The sequence below is a fragment of the Hemicordylus capensis genome, chromosome 3 (assembly GCF_027244095.1).
Source record: "Hemicordylus capensis ecotype Gifberg chromosome 3, rHemCap1.1.pri, whole genome shotgun sequence".
Taxonomy (NCBI): Eukaryota; Metazoa; Chordata; class Lepidosauria; order Squamata; family Cordylidae; genus Hemicordylus; species Hemicordylus capensis.
The window spans coordinates 327,155,389-327,181,914 of NC_069659.1; the positions used below are offsets into that span (position 1 = coordinate 327,155,389).

At 41.1% G+C, this 26,526-nt stretch overlaps 1 protein-coding gene across 7 annotated transcripts; it reads left to right on the top strand.

Annotated features, from left to right (window-relative positions):
• The first annotated feature begins 2,258 nt into the window (after positions 1-2,258).
• MLF1 (myeloid leukemia factor 1) lies at positions 2,259-26,191 on the top strand. Of its 7 annotated transcripts, XM_053308070.1 has the most exons (11): positions 2,410-2,567; positions 4,363-4,454; positions 9,050-9,203; positions 16,211-16,255; positions 16,384-16,428; positions 17,135-17,179; positions 20,560-20,646; positions 22,011-22,139; positions 23,759-23,918; positions 24,116-24,248; positions 24,847-26,191. In XM_053308070.1, the coding sequence occupies exons 3-11, from the start codon at positions 9,078-9,080 to the stop codon at positions 24,956-24,958; spliced, it is 882 nt and encodes a 293-aa protein (XP_053164045.1). In that variant the 5' UTR covers positions 2,410-2,567; positions 4,363-4,454; positions 9,050-9,077; the 3' UTR covers positions 24,959-26,191. The 7 variants fall into 7 exon arrangements, with proteins under 7 accessions (XP_053164042.1, XP_053164043.1, XP_053164048.1 ...); XM_053308067.1 differs by lacking the exon at positions 4,363-4,454 and having other exon boundaries at positions 2,259-2,567; XM_053308068.1 differs by lacking the exons at positions 4,363-4,454; positions 16,384-16,428 and having other exon boundaries at positions 2,266-2,567.
• Positions 26,192-26,526: the final 335 nt, after the last annotated feature.

The following is a 26,526-nucleotide window of genomic DNA, read 5'->3' on the forward strand; positions in this document are numbered from 1 at the left end:
CAGTACTCAGCTTTTATCCAGTTAAAGGGGAAAGGAAATTAAAATACATGTCTCGCTAACAAAATCTTAATAATCAATAGGAGCCTGTTAGATGCTTGAAGAGTAGTATAATCCTAGCCGCTTTCAAAGTTCCCATCAAGAAATGTAACCAGCATAGGGCTATAAGTGGATAGAGCAGACTGATTTCTTAGCACCTGAACACATACACACACCCACAGAGAGAGTATGCGTTATGGTATCTGTGCACAATAAATTGGGGCAGAGGGAAAGCTTGAAGAGCAACTCTTCAATTTGGGGGGTGGGGGAGAGAGGAAAAACACTTGGAAGAGAATATATTTGGGGCATTAAACATATGGGTTAGCAGGGGTGGATCTTATCTATGGGCAAAATGAGGGGCACTCACCTTAAATTTCTCAGTCAGCCATGTCTCTGCCTCCATTTTGTGTGACTCCTGCCTCCCTCTGATGTTCCCTGCTGCTCTTACCTGCAACCTGCTGCTGCTTTAAGAGTTGTGACGGTGGGCGACGGATGCACCAACCTCAAAGAACAAATGAAAAACCCCGATTTTTTCAAAATATTAATATTAAAAAGGCAGGAGCCAATAAGCATGCTCACTTTTGTTTTGCAAAGAGGGCAGTCCTAAAACTGCCCTATAAAGCAATCAGAGAAGGACTAGACTGATTGACTCCTCAGGCAGCCAGAGTGTGGGGAAGTATTTTTCTTTTGGCTATCCAAAATAGTCCAGTAACCATTTTGGTGAGAGGGCAGGCTGGCTGGCTGTAAGTCTGATCTTTTGCTGGCGATTTTGTGTTTGTTTGGAAGGGAGGATAGAGATGCTCTTAGCCACAGATCTTGTGGATTTGGTCCGCGGCCTACTGCCTCCAGAGGGCCTCCAAATGTTCGGGGGGGGGGCCTCCCCAGAGCCCTGCCGCTGCTGCTGGTGGAATTAGGCATGGCTGCAGGGGGCAAGGAGAAAGTCCCTTTTATATTTAAAAAGTGCCATTGTTAGGAGAATTCCCCTTTAACAAAATATTTTCCTTGACACAGGGAGGGTGGGATGGGGCACGGCTGCTGCAGGGAGGGTAGGGGATGAGGAGACGAGGGCTCCCCCTTTTACTGGGGGTGGGTGGGAAGTTCCTACCAGCTCCCCTCCCTCTTCCCAAGTGACTGCAGCCTCTCTGCCCTGCAGCCCATTTCCAGCCTTGCTCCACGTGGTGGAGGCAGGGAGGCAAGAAGCTCCGCCTCCCCAGCTGCCCACAATTGGCTCCACCCCTCACTACCTGTAGCTCCACCCATCACTTGCCCTGCCTAGCACCCCACCACCACCACTGCAGGTTAGGGTTGGCAGGGGTGCTGCTGACTGAAGTGAGGGGGAAACTCAGCTGCCTTCTAGGCGGAGTCAGACCATTGGTCCATTTATCTCCACGAGCTGGCAGCAGCTCTCCCAGCTTCCGACACAGGTCTTTCAGCCCTTACCTGGAGGTGCAGGGAGGGATTGAACTCCTAACCTTGCATGCAAGGTACCGTGCTCCGCCAGTAAACGACTTCTGCTATTGCTATATAATTTTAGTGGCTGAAAATACTCCCCATCCTAACTGGAGAAAAGTAATGTGTTAAACGTAATTTCTATAATGTGTTATAGAAAAACAATGTGTTAAAAGTAATTTCTATTGATGCTACATTAGGTGGTCCCAATCCAAAAGAGAGGGACGGTGGGACAGCAACCCCCTGAACGCTTTGCTATTTATGCTCCTGGTTGCTGGGCTTCTTGCAAAGAATGCTGGACTAGCAGAAAAGCTGATCTAGCAAGACATTTAAAGCTAATCATGCAAGACAAGAGTGCATTCTCACAGTCACTTAAAGAGGATTAGTTAAGACCTTTTAAAATTATTATTTAGTACATTTATCCACCCCCTCCCCCTACAAAAAAGTTTCCGGTTCACAATATTGCGAAGAGAGAGTCCGAGTGTGGTGTACTTTGTGGATTTAAAAAAACCAGAACAAAACACGTTGCCAGGCGTTCCGTTTAAAATAAAAACAAATCCTGCAAGTCCGTAGCCGGCCGAAATGTTATGCCAGGACACTACGCAGACTTCCTATTCGGCCGCAGCCTTAACCCGGCTGCATAAGGTTCTCTCGCCGGCGTAAAGCCGAGCGTAGCCCTAGCCAGCTTCTCTGAGCCTGAGGGTCGGAACTTTCCGGGGAGGGAGGGAAGGCCGCAGGGAAGGACCTCTTAAAAAGACACACCACCCCCCGCCCCCAACGCACAGACGGAGTAAGAGGCCCAGCCTTGGAGTCGGTTGCTATGGTAGCAGCTCCTCCCCATTGTCGCCCGGCGCCATGTTGGATGCCCGCCAGGGCCAATGGGAAAGCAGAGGCGCTGATTCCGAAGGGGAAAGGAGGGCGGGGCGGGAGAGGGGGAGCCCTGCCCAGTAAGAGCCCGCGGGACGGGAGGCCCCAGCGGGAAGATCTGTTGTGGAACGCGCGGGCTGAAGACGCGCCTTAGCAGCTGCCGGAGCGATGTTCGGGGGGTTGACCAGGATCTTCGAAGACGACCCCTTCTTTCGGTGAGTGAGGGGAGGGGGCATGTGGGGCTCTCTCTTTCAGAGGAGTGAAATTGGAAGGACGGGCTAGGCTGCTGTAGGGAGGGGGGCAGCCCCGCAGAGAAGACCAACGAGGCGTCTTGTTGTCGAGGGCGGTGGGCGAGGGAAGGCTGGAGAGATCTTCCTCCGCGTATCCCCCTGATTCAGAACAAAGACAGAATTCCTCGGTCCCTTTTCTGGGCCTTTGCTTGTTCTCTCTCCGTTTGACTGTCTTTTGTTCCCCTTCCCCCACTCCCGAATGACATGCACATTCACTACCAAAGCCTGCCTCCCTCTCTCCCTTTCTTCGGAAAGATAAAAACCACTACATCCATTGTATTTCATGGCCTTTTGCCGCCTCTGTTTACAATTCCTCTCTGCGCAGTCGTAAAAATTTCTCTCCCAGGGACCTTCATCAATTCACTTTACTAACGTACCAACTGAGCATAACCCGTCATGCGTCTGATGGAGTGGGTTTTGAAAGTCCAAGAAAGCCTCTTATCTCCATCAGTGTCTTAAGACTTTGACGTGCCTTAAGACATTTTTGGTGGATGTGTTATAACAGACGAACAGGGCTACCCATCTGGCAACTTCTCGGTGAAAATGTTGGAACTGTGCCTCCTTGTGAAGAAGAATTGGAGTCTTCAACCCCCACCGTTCAGCATGTGTCAGTGATTTGTTATAGCTTCCTCACACCACCAAGAGTACCAGGCTAGTACCATTGTGAGCACTGCAGTTCTTAAGCCCAACTGAAATAAAAGCCCAGCCTCATGAGGTTGTCCACACAACTTTTGAGAGTGCTGGGGAGTGGGGAAGGCAGGATAGCACCTATCCCCTTGCACCTGTGCAGACGATCCATGCAGACGATCCGGTGTGGTCCAGTACGACCAGTACTTTTGCGAACCACGTGGTATACTGGAGGCCTGGAAAATGTTTCCCAGCCTCCAGATATCCCGCAGTGCACTGTGTGATGAAATTATCCTTTGAACAGTTAAGAATAACTTCTCATAAAAACTTTGGCTTGTTCATATTGAATAAGTGCTGAAAACTAGAAAATAAAAATAAGACAACCAGAGGAGAGCGTTCTCCCTGGTGCGGTTTAATGCCCTGCCTTCTGCCATTTTGGACAGCAGATTTAAGAGAATACCGCTCAGGAACGGCTATGTCCATGCAGTTCGGGCAATTTCGAGTCTTATCTCACATGTGCTGTTATGATGTTTATATTATAGGGACATTCACATTGCCTGTATTGAACCACTTATAAAAAAAACATACCAGGCCGATCAGAAGAATATTATACTTCCTTTCTTCTGGCAGACCAGTATACAGCATTTACAGCTGGGGTAGCAAGATTATGTGCTGCAGCATGCAAACGGAGACAGGAGCAGTTGATTAATTGTAATTGAGATCTCTGTATGTATATGTTTTGGTACTCTGTTACCCAGTCCTGTTGTTGATTTTATTATACTTTAATTTTATTTTCCATTTTATTTTTATTACACTGACTGTAATAATAAATTCATTCAGAAATAAGACAAAACATTTGTTTCATTTGTCCGACTTTATCATAATAGAGCATTTAGCATAGGGGTGGGAAGTTTTATTCTAGGCTGATATATGTATTTGGCCTAAATTCTCAAAATCTGTAAAGTAGACTATATAGCTGCTTCTGGCTAATAGAAATGTGTGTGTCACTCATTGTATTTGATTTAACGTTAACTGTGTAAAGGAGGAAACAAGATTCATTTTTTAAAATCTTCTTTGTTCTTATTTCTTAAAGCCATTCAGACTGCAGGCCTCTGCATGCTTACTTGAAAGAAAAACTCACTGAGCTAACTTTATGATATGAATTATACCTCAGTCTACTGGAAAGTAGGTCTCAATTGGTCTCTATAATGCAAATCCTTAATATATTACTCTAAGTTTTGTAGGAAATTAACTGTCTAATCTTTCTCAGTGTTATCCTTTATTTTAAAAGGATTGTGACATTACAGAACATCGCATTAGTGAACACAATGGAAGCCCATTATTTCAGAATACAGCACTTCCATATTGTTCTTTGTATTAGATATTCTTCTGCATTTAAGATGGGGCAATGGGTGTGTATGTGTGACTGACCTGCTTGTATGTCTGGGTAGGTAGATTTTAGAAACCATCTGTGATTTAGTATTTGCTTTATGAGCACACATAGATGGTAGTTATATAACTTTGACATCCAGTTTCTTGTCTGTATACATACTTGCAGATTGTTGTTATCCAACTTGATTAAATAGTTGAGTTGGAGTTGACTTTAGGATGTTGAATTCTTTCTTAGTAGCTGTATACTACTAGAATTCTAGAATATACTAGAATTCTTTCTTAGTAGCTGTATGTCTATCTCTGGTGTATCACCTTCAGCTAAAATTCTACAAGGTCACCAGTCTTTTGAAGTCAGAACTTGCTGTTTATCTTTACACGATGTCAGCAGATTGTTTCAAGTCTGCTTTTCTATAGTCATCGACCAAGGTTTCCAGCTTTCACGTCAGCTCAGCCAACTCCTACTTTATTGAAATCCAGTGGCACTTATGCAAAGACTTGCATGCACAGACAGGTTTTTTTCTACTTTTGCATTCATTCCTCTGTCTTTTGAACCACAGTATTATATTTAGTCACGCAGAAGCTTAAAGGAATTTGGCTGTTCTTTACAGGAAGTTGATGGAGTGCAAAGTGATGTGAAAGCCACCTGTCTGTAGTATACTCCACTGCTAGAGGATTCACAGTAGTGTTGCTGGATCACAGCCAAAGAACTTCGTGCTGGCTCTGAGTTTCAAATTATATTGCACCTAGTTTCTGTACTTGTCCTCTAGTTTCCTTTACGATGTAGCAGGAGTTAAGCTTGAGGAATGTATGGCAAGCACCCCCTGGAGTATGTTGGGAAAACAGCCTCTTACAGAATGTTTCCTTTGGCCTCTTAACTATCTCTGCTGTAAGTGAAAATCTGTTGCATAGGAGGCATCTACTCTCTTGCTTTGTGGTATCAGTTAATAAAATCCATGCTATTATGTCTGAAGGAATAAAAATGTTGATGGGTGAGGAACGTTTCATGACACCACCAGGAATGTGCAAAGATGCTTTGTAATAGAAGTGCCAAAGTGTAATGACAGTCTGTGTTTGTATTTGCAAAGTCAATTGTATGTTCAAGTTGGTAATTTATACCAACTTCTAATATACATCTGTATGAGGGCTGGTGTAGTGCTGTGGCCAAGAAACTGAGAGGTGAAGCAAGAAGCTGCTACTTCAGATCTCATCTCTTGTCACTCACTCACTCTTCCAAATGTATGTTTTCAGAATTCTCAACAAGGACTTGCATTGCAAAGTAAAATAATCAACAACTATGGAATAGCCTTTTCAAAAAAGTTAGAATATATGTAGTCATTCAGTAGAACTTTGGCATAATGAAATTTAAATCTACATAACGGTAACCTATTGGATCTTATTTCTATTTTGTTAGTCGTGTTCTAGGAGGATATTTAGTCATAACTGGTTGTTTTCGTGGGTAGGAATCCTTGGTGATCAAATACATACAAAACATGTTTTCATAATAATTGTTGCATGTACCAGTCCATTGGATCTGTGCAGTTGGCTCCATGTGCTAGGCACACTAGCTAATAATAATCTACTTTAGAAGGTGTTGTGAGTTGGGTCTACAGGTGAAACTCGGAAAATTAGAATATCGTGCAAAAGTCCATTAATTTCACTAATGCAAATTAAAAGGTGAAACTGATATATGAGACAGACGCATTACATGCAAAGCGAGATAAGTCAAGCCTTAATTTGTTATAATTGTGATGATCATGGCATACAGCTCATGAAAACCCCAAATCCACAATCTCAGAAAATTAGAATATTACATGGAACCAAGAAGACAAGGATTGAAGAATAGAACAATATCGGACCTCTGAAAAGTATAAGCATGCATATGTATTCAGTACTTGGTTTGGGCCCCTTTTGCAGCAATTACTGCCTCAATGTGGCGTGGCATGGATGCTATCAGCCTGTGGCACTGATGAGGTATTATGGAAGACCAGGATGCTTCATTAGCGGCCTTCAGCAATTCTGCATTGTTTGGTCTCATGTCTCTCATCTTTCTCTTGGCAATGCCCCATAGATTCTCTATGGGGTCAGGTCAGGCGAGTTTGCTGGCCAATCAAGCACAGTACACTGTATACTTTTCAGAAGTCCGATATTGTTCTATTCTGCAATCCTTGTCTTCTTGGTTCCATGTAATATTCTAATTTTCTGAGATTGTGGATTTGGGGTTTTCATGAGCTGTACGCCATGATCATCACAATTATAACAAATTAAGGCTTGACTTATCTCGCTTTGCATGTAATGCGTCTGTCTCATATATCAGTTTCACCTTTTAATTTGCATTAGTGAAATTAATGGACTTTTGCACGATATTCTAATTTTCCAAGTTTCACCTGTATACTGTTACTTCACAGGGTTCTTGTGAGAAACATTTGTAGTACACTGCTCTGGGCTCCTTGGAGGAAGAGTGGGATATAAAATATAATAAATAAATAAATAAACTCTAGTTTTCACATTACAGCAAGTGGTATGTTGAGGAGAGCTGGTCTTGTGGTAGTGATGTGTTTAGAAAACCAAAGAAACTCCATGTTTGCCCAGAATACCACATTCTAACTTAAAGTAACCCCAGCCCAGCTCAGTGACATCACTGCCTCTCATGATCAACGTTATTATCTCTCTCCACTAAATTGTATCTGTGAAACTTGGTTCTCACTGTTCTTTGCTGACAGTTAAGAAAACAGGGTTTAACCAAATAAGGAGTAATCACCAGATGAACAATGAATCATTCACATGCGTACTAGATACTTAGACCACCATTTTATTGCCACATATACTATGTTTAGGGTGTCAGCATCATTCAGATTGTTTGTATAAATGTAAGATGCACCTATAACCAAACTGTAATCAGTTTGAGAGCGTAAGCCCACTGATTACCTATTGCTAAACTGCAGTAGCAATAAAAGCCTCTAAATGATTCCCACTGAGTCTGTTTGATTGACTAAGAGGCGGACCCAGGGACGAACCGAATTCACATCAGTAGCAAGCATGAGTTGTCCCCTTAGCTAAGCAGGGTCTGCCCTGGTTGCATATGAATGGGAGACTTGATGTGTGAGCACTGCAGTATATTCCCCTCAGGGGATGGAGCCCCTCTGGGAAGAGCAGAAGGTTCCAAGTTCCCTCCCTGGCTTCTCCAAGATAGGGCTGAGAGAGACTCCTGCCTGCAACCTTGGAGAAGCCTCTGCCAGTCTGTGTAGACAATACTGAGCTAGATAGACCAATGGTCTGACTCAGTATATGGCAGCTTCCTGTGTTCCTAGACACTGCAGACTGAAACATGCAGATGGACAGGGCTACTTCACCTTGGGGTTATGTTGGATTAACTTCTAAAATAGTGTACTAATATGAAAGCTTCCGCTGCCTCACAAGGAGATGTCTTGAACTGGCAAGCCAGAAATACTGTCTAGGATAAAATTGGTTTATAAATGTCTCCTGGTCCAAGCAGCTGTTCCTGGGAAGCTCTAGTAGATCTCGGCCAAAATGCTTCATACTCCTGCCAAGTTTTTTCTTGAATAACTCGGGCAGGTGCAGAAGCAGTTTCCCTCCTTTGAAAGGCAGCCCTGTGCATTTAGTTTTCCAAGAAGTTGACTTTCTTATATCACTCCTGGTTTTAGTTTCCACACAATCTTCTGCTGCTGTCCATGTCTTATACCAAACCAGATATACTAATGTTGAAGCCAAACTCCTTTTCGAGGAACAAACATTGAGAGAACAAATGCTGCAGACTAGCAAAGGAAGTGAGTAAGAACATAGAAAGTTGCCATATACTGAGTCAGACCATTGGTCCATCTAGCTCAGTATTGTCTACACAGACTGGCAGCGGCTTCTCCAAGGTTGCAGGCAGGAAGAAGAAATATACATATTGAGTTACCAATGACAGAACTGTCATATGCACTGCCTCAGCCATTTCCAAACTGTGTGCTAAGGCACATGACTTAAAGAGCCAATGTGCTGTGTGAGAGAAATTAACTAAAGACTCTTATGAGACTGAACTCCTTTCAGTCCATTCAAGCAGTAACTCTGCTGTATTTCTCTGCATTGAGTTTAATGGAAGGAACCTATCTTGATGCGAAGACATACCCGTATTGCTTGACTTCAGAGGAGGTCTGCACTGCCTCTGGATGGGCCTCCTAATCCTCTTGAGTGAAGTTTGCACCAATTTTAAATCAGAAAACAATTTTCTTTGGCTGTTGAACTTTTGGGACACATTGCACACTCTTCAGAACAGTGACGTTTGTTGAGTTTAAAATCTTGCAAGCATGTCTGTTTTTTATATGCATAGTTACACGTAACCCCCCCGTCTTTTCTCTACTCCTGCCCCCTCTTAATATCTTCTTCAGGGATCCCTTTGCTGCACATAATGAACATATGCGTCATTTCTTTTCTGATGCCTTTGGACGAGATCAGTTTCCTGCTCTTAAAGATGGCAGAGAAGGAACTCTAAATCAAAGAGGATGCCCTGATTCTCGGGTTGCTTTGAGGGACAATCACAAGGTATGTCTTCATTGACTTACAGTTTACCTAATAGTTTATAGTTGGTGGCAAGGTATGATGCTTCTCAGTTGGGTGTTTCCAGTTGCCACTCTTCTGCTGATTTGTTACCAGGTCAGGTCAGTTCACTTCTTGATGTATCTAATTTTTTTGTAAATTTGTGATAATTGTGTTTTGCTCCCTTTGCAATTAACCACCCCAAGCTAAAATATTATCGCATAGAGCGGAAAAACAAAACAAGACTTAGGATCAGACTGAATCCATTTCAAAATCCTCTCTCTTCCAGTGAGATGTATCAGTTGGCACCTTGATACTCAAGTGTACACTTTCATTGGTGTATCTGATGATGCAACCATTGTAAAACCTCATATCTTATCTAGTAGGAAGTGTGGTGAATTGAGTACTATATGTCATCCACCCCGATTCAAAATGGCGGACACATGAAGGTTTGAGGCACGAGAGGGCTAACTTGTGGACCGCCAAACCGATTTGAACCAAATTTGCTACAGGTATAGGAACACACAGGGACAGCTCAAGGGTATTGTTTGTAATGATGTTGTCCACCCTGATTAAATATGGCAGACACATGAACCTCTGAGGTGCAAGTGGGAGTTGTAGGGATACCTTAAATGCTTAGTTTGCGGCGATATCATCCATCCCAATTCAAGATGGTGAACTCATTAATGTTTGAGGCACAAGTGGGCTAACTTGTGAACTGCCTAACTGATTTGAAACAAATTTAGTCCAGTTGCAGGAATAGTGAAAGGAAAGTAGGCAGATTAGTTCTTACTAGAACAACTTGTTTAGTTTTGGAAGGATCTTCTCTGATTACTTACGGCCAATTCAGATATTATGCAAAACTATAGTAAATTATAGTTAAATAATTTAGTGTAATTATCACAAGCCTTTCCGTTCACAAGGTGGGGGAAGCGTCATGATTTAGAAAAATCTGGGATTTGTTGTGATGACTGAATCCAGCAAATCATGGCTTGTTCTACCCACAATTTGCAAACAAACCAGGATATGAACCTGGGATTGAATCCCAGTTAGGTAGACTGGCTTCTTTGCAAACTGGTTTGAACAACAAGCTGTGATTTGCTGAATTCAGACATTATGACAAATCCTAGCATGTTCTAAACTATGACTAAGTTGAAAATTTCCTCCTCCCCTTGCAAGTGTGAAGGGACGTAATGGCCCAAGGCTTATGACCATCTGTTGAACCATGGTTTTGTGTGACAACAGAACTAAGCTACTGGAATTTGCATTGAAGGATAATCCAGCCACAGGAATTCTGGAATTGTGCCAGGATTGTGCCAGTAATCTGTACATGGAGAGTTACTTTAATCAATGTACTAGAAGCAGGAAACTGTCACCTACGTAAGGGTCAGAAAGACCTTTCCCCTTTTATCCTTATACTCTCAATTCTACTTTCAAATAGAAATAAAGTTGGGTTTGTGTTGGTTTGTGTTGCTTCTGATTCTGCTTTTGTGAGCAGCATCAGGCTTTTAGACACTTGTTAAAACAATCTGATAAGAAAAGATAACTATATATTTGGGTTTCTCAACTTTTTCTTCTAATTACAAACATGGGAACTTGTTTTTGATAGAACATGTAATTAATGGATTCTCTATCGTATGATATAGGAATCTGTATTGCACCTCTCTCACCCCCTTTTCTTAAATTACATTCTTAATTAATATTCTTACTAAATTGATGAGGTAACTACTCATTTCTGTTTAAATGGGTAATCTTTTGGGGATGGGGAGCAACACACACTTCATATAGACCCTAACTTTAAAGGGCTTCAGTTGCCATTATTTTTAATTTTTTTAAAATGTTGCTTCAAAAAGCCCATCAAGACAAAATTTAAGTCAAATGAAGTACATTCAGAAGCATCTTGCAGGCTTGCAAACCCCGGCACTTCATGAAACAGGTTGGCAAGTAACCCAGCCTTGGTGAAGTCTTGGTAAGTATTCAAAAGTTCCCCAGTTCCCATAACTCCTTGTAAATGTAGCTGATTGGCTGGGGCAAGTGAGAAGCAATGTTTGAAGTACGTGCTCGGTGGGAACATGAAACCAATGAAGATTTATTCCTTCTCCATTCCCTGGGGAGTTGTGGTTATGGTACAAGAAAGAGCTTTTCACCCCATTTGCTACATTTGTACTTGCAGGGATGTGCACATGTGTGCACATGCAAAAGTGCAATAAGAATCTATATTGTGATAGAGTGGCATAGACGCACTCCTGCTGTGTATCCTCATCTCTTATATAGATCAGAAATCTGGGCTCAATCTGACCTCAATGAAATGGAAAGGGCCAGAGTAGTATCCTTAAAGCCATTCTGAAAGTACCCTTTGGGTCATCTTGATCTAAAACAGGCCTGTCCTCCATGGCCATACTTTCAGCTATTGGAAAAGAATTTTGTTGGAAGCAGAGAGACTGCTTAAACTCAGTTTTCACATACCGCGATCTCTCGGGTCATAGGATGAGACTGAATGGCTTGTGCAGTCATACAGCATACACAAGCCTATTTTTGGTAGTTAGCCAGCAGTGGCTAAAAGGGTATTTACAAGCAGAATGAAATATATATTGATGGAGGCTGAACTGCGGTATTCTTTCAAAAGCCAAATCAACACTCAAGTATTGCATGATTAAACTTAATCATGATTATAAGAGCTATCTAACATACTTTATAAAATATCCTATTGGACCTTTTTACAGCTTCAGCTGATGCTCTCTGCAGTATTAAAATACTCTCTCTAGGAACATCCCATTTAATTTGCAGTTTGCACTTGCAGGGAAAGTTTAGTGGAGAATATCCCATTATCTCTTGTTTTCCCATTTATAAGGAGATAAGGTGCAACCATCTAGATCAGTTTCTTGCTGGTATTGAGTTTTGATCAAATAAAATGTTTAATTGCTTCTGTTATTGCTGACAGGATGAATTAGCAGCAGCAACATATGTATAACTAAGGAAAGTGACCTTAAACTATCTTGTGGTGAAGCTTGCACATTTGTTTTTGATATGAGCAGTAGTCTAAATCAATACACTTCGGCTTTATTATACGTGCTTTTCTGCAGTCATGCTAGTTAGTGTTATGAGAATGGGGGAGCCTGATAAGCCCTTCATGAAATGCTACAAGCATAAAACATAGGACTGCAGGCTATATATCCAGACTGCCACAATTTTATAAAAATTGAGAATTTGTCTAGTGTCTAGATTAGACCTGATACTGATGAGTACACCAAAGTGGCAAGAGGCTGATAGAACTACCCAGTTGTAGCATCTGTGCATGTAGGGAGCTGGCTGCTGCAATCGTGACCAACTTTGCACCTGATCCTATTATTAGTTCTTTGATTTATGGTAAATATGACTGTACTAACTTTACAAGGAAACAAATGTTGTGCAGCAGCTTAGGACAACCAAGTTCTTTTTAATAACAAAATTTAAACTGACCATACATTATTTTTTGCACTTTCTCTGAAGCAAGGGAATATTGTGTGCAATGACCGTAGTATTTTGCCTGTCATTTGGAAATATTATTTCATTTGTTGTCTTAAAGACACCATGAACATAAGGCAAACCTCTTTCTTGGAGCTAATGTTCTATCTAGGCTTGGTAATAAGGAACTTCTAAAAGTCCATTCATGACTGATAAGCCCCACAGTGTAACATGGGCCAGTGCAGACCCACCCATGCCACTGCCTAAATCACCTGGTGATGCTGCTGTGTGAGGGAGGAGTACCTTGACTCTTGTGCGACCATGTGTTGTGTGCTGCTTCCATTATTCCCAAGGGAAGTAGTGTGTGACATGCAGTTGTGCAAGAGTCAGCAGTACCTGTACTGCCCTCTTGCTCAACAGTGTTGCCAGGTGATTTAGAGCCCCACAATGGCATGGACAGATTTAGCACCGCCCGTGTTACGCTGTGGGACGTGTCAGCCAATGAGTCTTGAAACTAACTAGCAAGGTACTAGATAGGGCAGCATGCAGACAGGTGGGTTGTGACTAACTAACGTTGAAAACAAGGAGGCAAGTTAGTAAAGACTAGCCTATGTTAATTAATTAACTTCAATGGCTGATGTCCTAACTAACCAACTGAGGATGCAGCAAGAAGCCGCTCCTAATGCAGCTAGAGAGTTTCCCCACTGCTCGAGCACACGCAGGAATGGGTGACTTTCATTGATCTTCCCTGCCTTTGGAAGTGCTCTGTGCCTCCTAAAAATATGTCCCTGAGGGCTGTGGAAGGCACAGGGCACTTCCGCAGGCAGGGAAGATCAGAGAGAAAAACTCATGTACTCTGGTAGTGGGGAAACTCTCTGGAGTGTGGTGTAAGAGATTTGTCACCCCAAAACTCCTGCAACCAGGAATAAATGGAGGCTTCAAAAATCCTCACGTTACCAATGGGTTCTTTTGATGGTACTGGCTGTCAAGAATCCCAAGACACGAGGAGAAGAGGAAAGGTATATATTCAATCAAAGCAGATTTATTTTATTCAGGTGAATTACAGCATACAGCATGCAGCTGAGTTATTTCTCTCACACAAAGCAACCAAGACAATATCTAACTGACACCCTATAGATCATCAGAGTTTTCACTCACCCTTTGTGGTTTATCTCCTGAGCTTACCAAGAGAGACTGATGTTCCCCTTTTCGGAGTATCGGTATGTCAAGTTGGGCAATCTTCCTCTAATTCTTCGGCCTTGGCAGCCATTGGTCCGTATGTTGTTTCCCTGCTCTAGATCAGGGTTCTAAATACCCCAGCTTCTCTGCCCACGCACCAACGATGATTGGTCAAGATGGGGTCCTGACCATTTATGACCCCTTGCTCAACCTGTAACTTTTGACATCTAAACACCATTGGTCAGGGAAGATCGGAAAGAGGAACCAGGTGTGCTGCATGACCAGGAGAGACATGAAAGAGGAACCAGGTGCAGGTGCAGGTCGAGTGACCCCCTCCCCTTCCTCAGATGGAACATTTGGGAGGGAGCATTCTCGATATGAGTTATCGAAAAATGAGGAAGCGTGCCCAAGCCAACAGGCCGATTTTCTCTAGCATGGAAAATGTGTTGGAATAGGGGAACGGCATTTGCCCAAAGGTTCATGTTAAGATCAAGACCCGAACTATATCAGCAATCAGACTCATGTCAAGCATTTATCTAATACAACATGGTTAACCTATCTACGTGCCTATTCAATATAAAAATGATCCCAAGTGAATCATACAGTGGGCCAGTCTTCCTGGCATGTCTCTGCTACATTAGTCAGGATGTCGGCCAGTGGAAACTTAGTCATGACTTCCTTAGTCTGGATTCTGCCCTATAATGATGTATATTGTTTAGCACCAGCAGCAATACCCTGCAGTTAAATTTCTAGTCCATTTTAGGGAAACCTAAAAAAGAAATCATAAACCCAGCTTCTGTGGGATATTTCTGATGGCAACAGCATGTTGCAGAGTAAACCCTGTCTCCTTGTGGAGTGCAGGAAAGATTCTTAAAGTATGTGGCTGAATTTCTCCTGAATTCCAAACATAGCGAAGTCGCACTGCTAGGAGGTCTGAACAAGATTCTCTCCCCATGGAACAGGGAGAGAATGTAAAACAAGGAGTGAGTTGGGAGTGAGAAGGGTGGCGAATGCAAGGGATTAAAAATGAATAATTGAAAAGGGACTGAGCTGGTAGGCTAGAAGTGGGAAGACTTGGTTTTATATAACTGGTCCTGGGGAAAAACTGCTTTTTAAAAAAAGCACTTTGTATATACTGAAGAAATACAAATTGACTCTTCTGGGGGAATGCACTTTCATGTAATAGTCTGGTGTAACTCTACCTTTCATCTGTGCATTTAGAAATTCAAATTTATATCCAGACTCTCCAATAATTTTTCCATGCAGAGATATTCAAGACCAGTTGACCGGATTCTGATAGTCATAGCATTAGATGGTGTTTATAGCATTATCTATTTATATATGTGTACTAGCATATAATTTCTTCACTGTGGATTTATGTGTCAAACCATTCTGTATATGGTGATAGATTTACTCAGAACTTCTTTGCAATGACCTTTGAAACTGCTGACATGGGAGAGATGATTTGGTTTATTGCCAGGGTTCTATGAATATTTTAGAGAATATGTATGTATTTCATTGCTAACTCTACATTAATCTCTTGCTTTTTCATAAAATGAGTACTTGTGTGCAGCCTGGCTGCATCACTTATTTTAATTTTTGTGACCTGAAATTTATTCCAGCCTTTTGAAATTTAGTTACTGAAATTTATATATTGACTAGGAACAGATTTGTTGGTTTTAATCAACATCTCTCCATCTGAACTGGCTAATCTTGAGTGTTTGGAGCAGGAGGTGTGTAAAGTATAGTGCTTTGTAACTTAAAGGTAAAGGGTAATGTTTTTGGTACGCTTATATACATTTATTAAAAATACAGTATGAACTGCATTGCTTGAATGTGTCAATATCACAGTTGAACTAGATGTGACAACAGCAGCTATGTTTTGTTTGTTCACGTATCATGTCCATGTAAAAAGCAGACATGTATGTTGATTCCAAAGTACTTTTGCTTGTCATTTGGTATTATTGTTGGCATTAAAAGGGGTGCATAGCTGAGGACAGCTGAACTCTATTCTCCCCTGCTGTACCTCCCTAGAGCTCATCACCCAAGATGCTTCTCCTGACTTGGTTCACTTCAGGTGTCAGAGTCAGGCTGGGGCAGGGGGAATGGAATTCAGGTGATGGTCTTTAGGGAGATGGGGAAGGATTCAGCTTCTCTCATCCCTTGGAGCTAAAATTAGACCACCCCCATCCCCCACTACTGTATATGAACAGGGCAAATACCCTAGCAACAAATATGGCTGCTGCATCTAGTTTGGTCCTTCGTGTTTTTTATACTGCTTTTTGTTTAAACATGGGCTGAGGAGTTTTCCAGATTTCATCTATTAAATACCAATCCTTGACCCACAGTAGTAGTTCAGGAATTCACATAAGCTGATATTTTTCTTTCAGGCGATGAACTGTTCCCTTATGCCTTTTGGCAGTTTTGGTGGCATGGTTAGTATACTAAAGACACATGACTAAAACACTTGGTGTTATGGGCATGCTTCTTTTCTACATACATTTAATCTTTAGACCACGTTATTAGTGCAACCGTTTTATGTGAACTAATGCTTCTTTTTCAGGCAACAAGTCTTCCACTAATGCCTTTTGGCAGTTTTGGTGGCATGGTCAGTATACTAAAGAAACTCAATTTTCTAACTTTTGGTGATAGGGGCATGTATATTTTTAAGGGTCCATCCAGACTAGCATTCTTGTTGCATTTCATTTTAATTTGTGGTCTCACTGTCCTGGAACAAATCTTCAAAGGTTCTCATGCATACAACTTTCCTTTTCTTCCTAGAAAATAGCTTTTGTTAAGACCAAAGTTGTTTTGTGTTCTGTTTTTCCATAAACATTAAACTTGTACCAGTGTACCTGCAGTGCCTTTCTCCCCTATCCAAAACAAAATGTACTCAATTTTTCCAATGTGGGCTAAAGGACCTTGAGACGGATCATGAAGTAGCTGGGCACAAGGGCTATGATCGATCAATCATAGCATATACAAAAATAAACATGCAAATAGAAATATATGAAGCTTCCAGCTGAACGGGTAACAGAGTAAGTCAGGGCTGGGAGAGCAGCAAGGTTCCAATAACAAACAAGACAGGGCAAGACATCTTGCACAGACAAATAGCACAGAAGCTTGTATCTCTAGAGTGAAGTGAAGATTTCGCATGAAATCTAGCTAATAACCTTGGTGGACTCTGCTGCCTCATGCTAATGTCAGCAGTAGATTTCATGAAAAACGGCAGTCTGGACACACCCTGCATGTGTTCGGTCTTCTGGACGCTGTACTTATTCAGCAGTTTATATGAACTGATGTTTTTCTTTCAGGCCATGAGTTTTCCTCTTATGCCTTTTGGCTGTTTTGGTGGCATGGTTAGTATACTAAACATATGTTCCTAATTTTTGGTGATATGGGCATGTCTCTCTCTCTCTAAATTTAAACTAAGTCTTTTGCAGTATGCTTTGTGAAATGTGTGTTCATGTTTCTCAAGTACTCCTTTTTCATCTTTTGGAACTATATTTGAATTGCCTATTAACTTCAATCTCCACAATAAATTTAACATTAATTCAGCCATATCCTATAAAGCTTTTTTCCTAAATAAGAAGTTCTATCATTCAGATTATTAGGATCATGCTATTTCATCTGCAGACATTTCAGTAACTAAAGGAATAGCTAGTGCTTATTCCAAAATGGCACATTACTAGAAATTGGCACTCTAGCTTTGTCTATATGGTGCTAGTGTTTTCTCTCTCTCTTTTGACCTTTGAATCACCTTTCTGTCTATAAAATAGGGTAAGCATCCAGCAACCTCTGCAAGAAATCTTTGCATAGCTTTGGGATCCTCTAAGATCCGTTTTGAACAATAATTGTACTGTGGTTACTAATTTAAGACAGTACTTCTGTGGTGATATTGCATTTTTCTAGTATTCAAGTTATATTCATAGCTGGGAAAGGTTGTGTGTGGTGTTTGTATATTGAAACTTGGCCCAACATACCACTTTTTCCTCCCGGGCCAACTCCAGGACTCAGAGGACCTTCAGCAAATTGTCTTGCATGGGCTCCCTCCCACCGGGGTAGGCCCCAAGAGAGTTGTTCTGCCACCATAACACAAAGTCTGTGAGGAGAGAGGTAGTCTTGGATCAGCAGTGTGTTTTCTGAGGCCCTCAGAAGCTGCTCTGCAATGCTAACCCTTGTTACTGGCCCTGCAGCCAGCATGTCCACTGCTGTTGCAAGTGTGATGTGGCGTATAGGTGTGCCATGAGCCCCTATTAGACTGTATCTGTGACAACATATTAGTGATGAGCAAGACCTCTCCTCACCACCTTCCTTGCATGGTTTTAGGATCTTTAGCAAGTGTTATCCTGTAGTATTAGTCCAGTAGATGGCAAACCCCTACAGGCATAGCTTTCTATTCCCCTGCAATGTTGCCATGGTGATCTCTGAACAGTTTTGATTTTAAAAAAAAAAGTTATTTGAATGTTGTGGTCCCCTCTCCATTGCTAGAGTCACATTTGGCCTATCCCCCTACCCTGGAGGATGAATAGCAATAAAACTATTTTTATGCAACCCAACATGGGCAGTGCTGATCCACCTGCACTGCTGTGGGCTTCTAACAAAGTGCTGGGGGGTCTTGTGCTTTTCTGCAAGTACTTCAGGTAGTGTGTATGTACTCTGGAAGCACTAGTTAGATTGGAAACACATTGCTTGACCCTCAGCAAGGTGTGCTCAGTCTAGCTAGCACTTCCAGTGTGAGAGTGCTTCCTGAAGTATTTTGTGCAAGACTACTGGTGCTTCTCTAAGAGCCCACAGCATTGCAACCTGTGTTAGACTGCACAACAGGTGGGCCATTGTTTTGACACTTTTGTTCCTGACTTGATGCTGACTTCATAACTATTGGTTCTAGTATTGAAGTTTGGTCCTTAATGCACATGGAAATGATTACCTAAATTATCTCTCTTCTATATATCTCCATTTGGGACTGAGTGCTTTCTACAGGGCTATAGAGCAACCAAACATGGAATGTAGTATCTGGTAGAGAACATGGCACTCTGCTAGTCTTGACTGTCTCTTCATATATATCCTAGATTTCATAGTTTTAGGGGATAATTTAGAAGCGTATGAGATGCTGTTTTCTAGTGAAAACTGAGAAAGAGATTGGTTTGATAGGGTTTCAGAAATGATGGCTTGGAGATTAGGTGTCTTACAACCCCTTGACTCTTCTGAAGGTTCACTGATAGTTCTGGAGCCCCCGTCTCTGAAATTCCACCCCTTTATTTGATAATCGGTGATAATCAGTGCCTCAACTGCCCCTAGTCAATTTCCCAACTCCACATTCTGTGAAAGCCTGCCATAGGGGAAATATGCCTAGCAAAAATCTATATGACTTGCCCAATTCAGCACAGAATGTGGGTGTTGTTGTCAATGTCTGTTGAAGTCTTTTTGTGCATATGTTCACAGTCGTAGCCTGCATTCATGCCATTAGTGTGTCCTGTTTGCTTCCTAAAAGCCTTTTGCATGCTTCTACTAACATTCCCTATGTGCCTTGTGGTGATAATCCATTGGTTGGAATGCATGTGACAAATGGTGTCTATGTAAACGGAAGCCTTGGTAACTGAGAAGTCATAATAGACACTGGTGCCAAGTCAACAGTCTGTCATACAAGCCTGCTTGTTGTGCTCTCCCATCAGACTACATCCTCCTCCACAGCAAGTGAAATATTATTCCTAAATTGCAAATAATAAATCACACAAGGAACTTTGAATCATAGATGCTTTCAACAGCTTAGGAAACACTGACTTAGGCATAACTGGTTGAGACCTAAAAGAAGCTGCTTTTAAGAACATTTAACTAACTGAAACTAGTGTTTTGGAAGAGAAGACTTAACATTGTTTTTATCTCAAAAATAATGCATACAAGTTATATACAAGAAATGAGGCTGTATCAATTTATTGTAACTTTCTCAAAGCTATGTGAGAGGGCAAATTTGTTTGTTCTTTAATATGTCTACATAAACTGGTGTTTGCCTATTTGACTGCTTTATTTAGATTTGTGATTTCAACCTATAGTTGTTACTGTGCAGTAGGGCATAAAAACTTGCCAGTAGCAGGGAAATCTATCCTAACAATCCCTAAATGAAATCATTCTATAATTTGGTTGAGTTCACTTGAGGTTAATAGGAGAAGCCTTTCCAATCCCTCTATAGGCCTCTCCAGCCTATCACATTCTCCTCTCCAGCATACTGAGAACCAAATTAGACATGATGCTTAGCAGCCCTGTGGGGCTGGTTTGAAGAGCAAGGAAGTGGCAGTCTAGGAGAGGGTGTTCAGCCCTTTCCTCCCGTGTCCTTTCTCCACCCTAACCTTCCACTCAAAGCTGCTTTTAGCTGGGAGACTAGGGAGGATATGGATCTTGCACAGCATGTCTCCTTTCGTCTCTTGTTCAGCGCAATGAAAGCAAAAAGATCATAGATAACAAACATGTCAACACCCTAGGTCAACATAGATCAACCCCCTGTATATATCAGGCCTTTTTGATGCTGTACCTTGTAATCATATTTTTACCTTGGTGCTCATGCTTGCTTCTACTGCTTTTTTGAAAATGGACTATTTAAGCTGCTTTCCCGCCCCTTCAATCTTTGGGTGTACCTTGCAAAACTGGAAACACTCATCTATGTGCATGTGAATGAACTGTGATAAGTTTTAGTTGAACGTATATAGTTTCTATCTGATTGATGTCTTCTCCTCTCTTGCAGAACATGGACTTTAGGGATCCTTTCTCTGCAATGGATAGAATGATGTCAAACATGAGGAACAGTATGGTGGATCTGCAAAGAAACTTTGTAAGTCAGCATTTGTGCTCCTGTTAAACTCAAGCTACGCTTGAATTCTTCACTGAAGTAAAAGGGGACAGAAAGGATAGAAGGATAGGAAATATGAAGAATTAACTAACATAACTTGGTTCAGAAATCTTCTATCCACACATTTTGGACATTGAATATATTCTAGCATGAACCTTCTGTGGATACTGCATTTTTTGCAGTATTTTTAATACATTGCAGTCATCTCCACATTGTGTGTGTGTGTGATATTTTTGCCAAATAAACTTTTAAAGAATGATTGATTTCCAGCATAGTTCCTGCTTTAACAAATTAAGGATGTGGCTTCATATTTTTTCTTCTCCCCCATCCCTTTTATTTGGTTGTACCTAACCTGCTTCATAGACAGTACGCAGACCCCTGTTAGCCATGCAAATAATTCTACAAATGTTAATCAACTCTAGCTTGCCTGACTAAATATTCCTGTATTGCAAGAAAGAGGGTATCAGTTTCTGTAAAGCTTTCCTTCCTGGTCGTCCTAAGGTTTGTTGTTACTTCCTTCAGTTGGCCAAGCAAATGGCCAAAAGTAAACCACAAACTGGAACCTCAATCAAAAACTATGATCAAAAGCAAATATATGAAAATAATTCTGTATCAAAGTTACAAATGACTATAAATACCTTTCAGCTTTTATTGAATTGTGGCTGGAATTTGGAGATAAGTTTGGAGGTATGTTTCTAAAGATTTAATCTGTTTTACTTTTAGATTCAATTGTATCCTTAACCTGAGGAATCCAGCTGCACATCCATGTGGGCCACTTTTCACTTGAGCAATCCTATACATATATGTGTTTTTTCCTTGGAGTATTTGTATTTACATCAACATTTTCACAAGTTTGATAAAGTATCAAAATGAGTTATCTAGAAAACTCATATGTTTTATTTGTATACATTGATTATTGTTTGTAGTTATAGTCGTTTGTAGCTTTAATACAGATATATTTTCATATATTTGCTTTTGCTCATGGTTTTTTATTGAGGTTCAAGTTTGCTCTTTATCTTTGGGTATTTTGTGGTGGTTCCTCTTTTGTGGTTGGTAAATTTCTGTTTAGAAGTTTGCCCTGTCCTGCAACTAATACCATCCTAAACTTGTCTTTTTAATTGAAGAGAACTGCAGTGCTTGATCATCTAAAGTACTTTGCAGGTTTGGAGTTTGAGAAAGCTTTGAAGCACTGAGAAAGAGTAGAGAGAGTTGCATTCTCATGAGATTTTTATCTTGTCTTGTCTCAGTGAGCTATGCGCACCATTCAGTCTAGACTTCCACTGTATATTCTTGTCTTGAATTTTGCCCTGCTTTTAATAATTGCTTATGTTTATGTTTAAACTTAGGATAAAATGGCACTTGATCCAAATGCACACTCATTCAGTTCTTCCTCAGTGATGACCTATTCGAAGAAGGGTGATGAACCTCCAAAGGTTTTCCAGGCTTCCGCTCAGACACGCATGGCACCAGGAGGGGTATGCTTGTTTTTGCGGGGGTTGAGGGTTTTGTGTTGGTTTTGTAATGTAGAAAACATAGGCACTTCAGACTCTGATTTACAATCCTTGTTTGCAGAACCAAGTGCAAACCAGTTTGCCAATTCAGATATAATGGTAAACTCTGGTTTGATACAAGCCAGAAAGTAAACACCTTAGTGGGGTGTATGAGAGGAGGTAACAGGAGGACGCAAAGGATTTGTTCTGTAGTATCTAACTGTGATTTGGTAAATCAAATTATTTTAAGCTGACAAGTTATTAACATCTGAATGCAATAGTATTCATAATTCTACCCTAAAATTCTACAAAGAACTGGTAGTAATACAAAACTGTTGTCTTGAATCATCTGTTCAGAACAAGTTCTTGACTTTTAAGAGCTTACATAATACTTAAGATGCCCTTTCATTGGCTTCTTCACAGCTGTTGCATCTAATTTTGCAAAGAAATTTGAATTTGAATTTGAACCCTGAAGCCAGGTTCATGAAAGACTATATGCAAGCAGGAGAAGGCTGTTGAAAATAACCCACCCCAGATCACTTCAGAGCTCAAGCCAGCACTTGCTTATCAAAAAGTTTCTAATAATATGCCTATGAGCATGACGATAAGTGGTAGCCAAGATTTTCAAGTTGGTTAGCATGACATACTAATAGTTGGTGTCCCTTTCATGTAGCTAATACCAGTGCCACACTTATCTCTGTAGATGAGAGGTGCATTCACGAGCTATATTTAGATTATCCTTTGGGTTTTTGGAAATCATTCTAACACATTATTATAAAGCTTTGAGGTGGTAAAATAAATTCTTATCTCCTTTGAATACAAATATACATATATGTTGTGGCCTCCGTTCAAAGAATTGCTAATGCATGCAGGGGAAAGAGTTGTGCACCCCACTAGATTTTTGCCTGCTGTGTTTTTGCTGCAGCAGTTCTTGCTACGGAAGAATCAAACCGCTTCTCAAAGAGTCAAGCAACTGTTCAGGAACTGCCACAATGGAAAGTAGGGATGTGCACGGAACCGGCAGGGGATGGTTCGAAGGTGGCGGGGGGGAGATACCCTTAAGGACAGCGGAGGGTGCCCTAACCTCTCTCGTCAAATTCCCTCTCTGGCACTCAATTTTAAAAGTCCCCATTGGGGCGGCAGCGTACCTCCCTGCTGCCCCGGTGTCCTCTGAAGTTAATGGAAGTACCTGGTGTGCGTGCACAACATGCATGTGCACCAGGTACTTCTGTTAATTCAAGCTGAGGAGGACACTGGGGCAGCAGGGAGGTACGCTGCCGCCCCAATGGGGACTCTTAAAATTGAGTGCCAGTGGAGGAAATGCGACGGGAGGGATAAGGGCACCCTCCCTCGCCCTTAAAAGTATCCCCCCGCCTTCAAATCAGCTGAACTGCTGGCCAATTGAACTGGTTCAGAGGCCCATAAAGGGCCTCCCAACCATTTCTGTGCACATCTCTAACGGAAAGAAGTGGTGCACCAGCTGCGTGTGGTTCTTGGCGGGATACAATAAACTTATATGCTGTTCCTATAACCTTGCGAAACGTTGATTCAACAGGATGACTAGAAATAGCACTGAAAGAGAGTAACGTCTATTCTTTATGCAGATTAAAGAAACCAGAAAAGCACTTAAAGATACCGAAAGTGGGTTGGAGAAAATGGCTATTGGTCATCACATTCAGGATCGTGCTCATGTCATTCGAAAGGCAAAAAATAACAAGACTGGTGACGAAGAACTGAATCAAGAATTTGTCAATTTAGATGAAGGTAAGAAACAGTGGCCAACATATGTGTGTATTTGCTTAATCAGTGAACAAGACATGCAACACTTGACAAATGTTTGTATCTGTACCATAAAAAAGTATGATTGTGTATCCATGGTTGCTACATCCCAATAGAAAATACTTCTTGTGATCATAGCAACAAGACACACAAACTTTTTAACATTTTAACTTGTTGCACAGCTGAAGCTCATACATTTGATGAAGAATGGCAGAAGGAGATTCTCAGGTTCAAACCCTCTGGAGTGAGAAACAACATAGATGCTCCACGACACAGAAGCATCCATCATGTAAGCAAGGAAGATGCACCAAGGAGGTATAAACCATGTTCATAATTGGTCTGTTGCTTTCCTGTCTTTTTCCTGATGAAAAATGTCAATTCTCAAATGCAGTTGTAGGTTTTTAGCGTGCTTGAGTGTACTCATGAACAATTACATTTCATGAAGAAGCAAGCTATCATCCTACTTGTGGTGTTGGCACCCCATCCCCTATCTGTGCATGTCATGAGCACACATATATGTTATGGCTGGAGTGGAGGTTTGTGAAATCCAGTCTTGACTCTGCTCTGTTCATTGTGCAACTTAACGATCTGCATGAGAAGGCCCTGCAGGACCATAGCTGGCCATTCCATACAGACCTTCTCTGCCACCAAAGGGTCTCTTCACTTGACCCATGGATGCAAATTGATTTCTGGTTCACCTGAATTTGAAGCCAGGTTATATCATCTTTTGTGGAAACAAATGATGTGGATTGAGGCTCCTGCTGCTTTGGGGACCTCTACCTATGAGTAGTCAACCCCTTTATTTTTCCAAGCTGCTTGAGAAAAGGCTGCTTTTGCTCTAAAATATATATTATTGTGCAAGATGGTCTTGCATAAAAAGCGTAAACTTCTTTTTTTCTGAAAATTATTTCAGGGAGAAAACGCACCCAAGAACAGCCATTGAGGGACGCAGGAGGCCTACATCTTCTGTGGAGAAGCTCAATATCAAGGGATCACATGTTCCTCTCAAAACCAGCAAAAAATAAATGGCTGTGCTGCTTTCAATATTAATCTGGCTGTGTCTGGGGAGGACGCAGTGATTCTGGATCAATGAATAAGACCAAGCTCTCTGTCTAGCAGTAGTAAATTTTGCCCTTTGACTACTGAATGTTTGTGAAAGCTCCAACTCGTTGGTAACATTTGGTTTTGAGCAGTACAAGAAAAGCATTGATACTGAAAAGCACTTTATAGATTTCTTTTTTTTTTAGTATGGAGTAGAATGTTAAAGTACATAGCTTCTATTCATACCAAATGCTTTAGCAAACATGGAGATGAAACTGTATCATTGCAACTACATGTGCACTTATTCAGACTACAGTTAATAAACTGCTGTTTGTTAGCTCAAGCAATATTGGTGTGGTTTTGGTGAAGAGTCTAGAGCATTGTAAAGAAGTATCTGTAGCTTTAAAGCGATAGTTTACTGAGAAGCATTTGTACCACACTTTTATTATACAGTCAGTATTGATAACTTAGTCTGGCAGGGGAGGCATCAAATTGCATAAATACAAATGAATTTTGTCACCACGTCCTCCATTTTGCATATATTTTAAAACAGCCACCTCTCCTAAATTGTTAATCATTCTCTTTCCTTGGAAGATATCCCCCTCTTTCATCTGTGCCATACAACTTGCTACGATTAAACAGCATGTTGCTACCCACTTTCCAATAGCAATAAACACTATCTTATCATTATCTTAATGTTGTTCTAGCAGATTGGCATAGGGAACCATACCAGTGAGGAACCCAGAAATACAATTTGTAATCTTTGTAAAGGAAAGATTTTCTATTTCCCTTATTTGAAACTGAAAACTCATTCACTAGAACAAACTTCATCCAGATTTCATGTTGCATCTGAAGGCTATTCAGAGTAAGTTGCAAACACAAAAATCTAACATGTCAAGAATCTCGACTGCACGTAAGAGCTCCAAAAGTGAGTTTTAATTGTAATAGGAGTTTTAATTGTAATAGTATAACTCCTTTTTGTTTCTGTGAACCATAATTACTTTAATATTTATTAACGTGTCCCTCTTAGATTTTTCTAAGATCTGTAATAGTCTTCCATGGAATATAAATTTTGGTTTTGCTCTGTTTATAATAAAATAGGCTTCCTTTTGCTACTTAAAGGTTATAGTTCCATATGCTCTAGTGTTAAAATGACTTTAACATGTACACAAAGTTGCAACTTTCATGAATAAAAATAGCAATTATTACTTGGAAAACATGCTTCCTTTATTTAAGAGCGCTGGGTTAAATCAGTGACAGCTACTAGTCATTCAAGTAGGAATTCAGTGAGGAATGTGACCACTGAAGCCTGTTTCTCTTCCTTCAAAAGAAGATGGGAGCAAATATGCACACTGGTGATGGGCTGCTTATGGCATTATTAAAAGGCATCAAGATAGTATTTAGTGCCCCAAACTCTTCCTTTTTCCTTCTCCTTTCTGTTTAATTTGCTTTTGTTTGCTCTTTCATCATTACTTGGTTCTTTCACTGGTTGGTTGTTTCTCATCATATGTGAATTTATAATACTTTGTAATAATGAGAATATTGGTGTCAT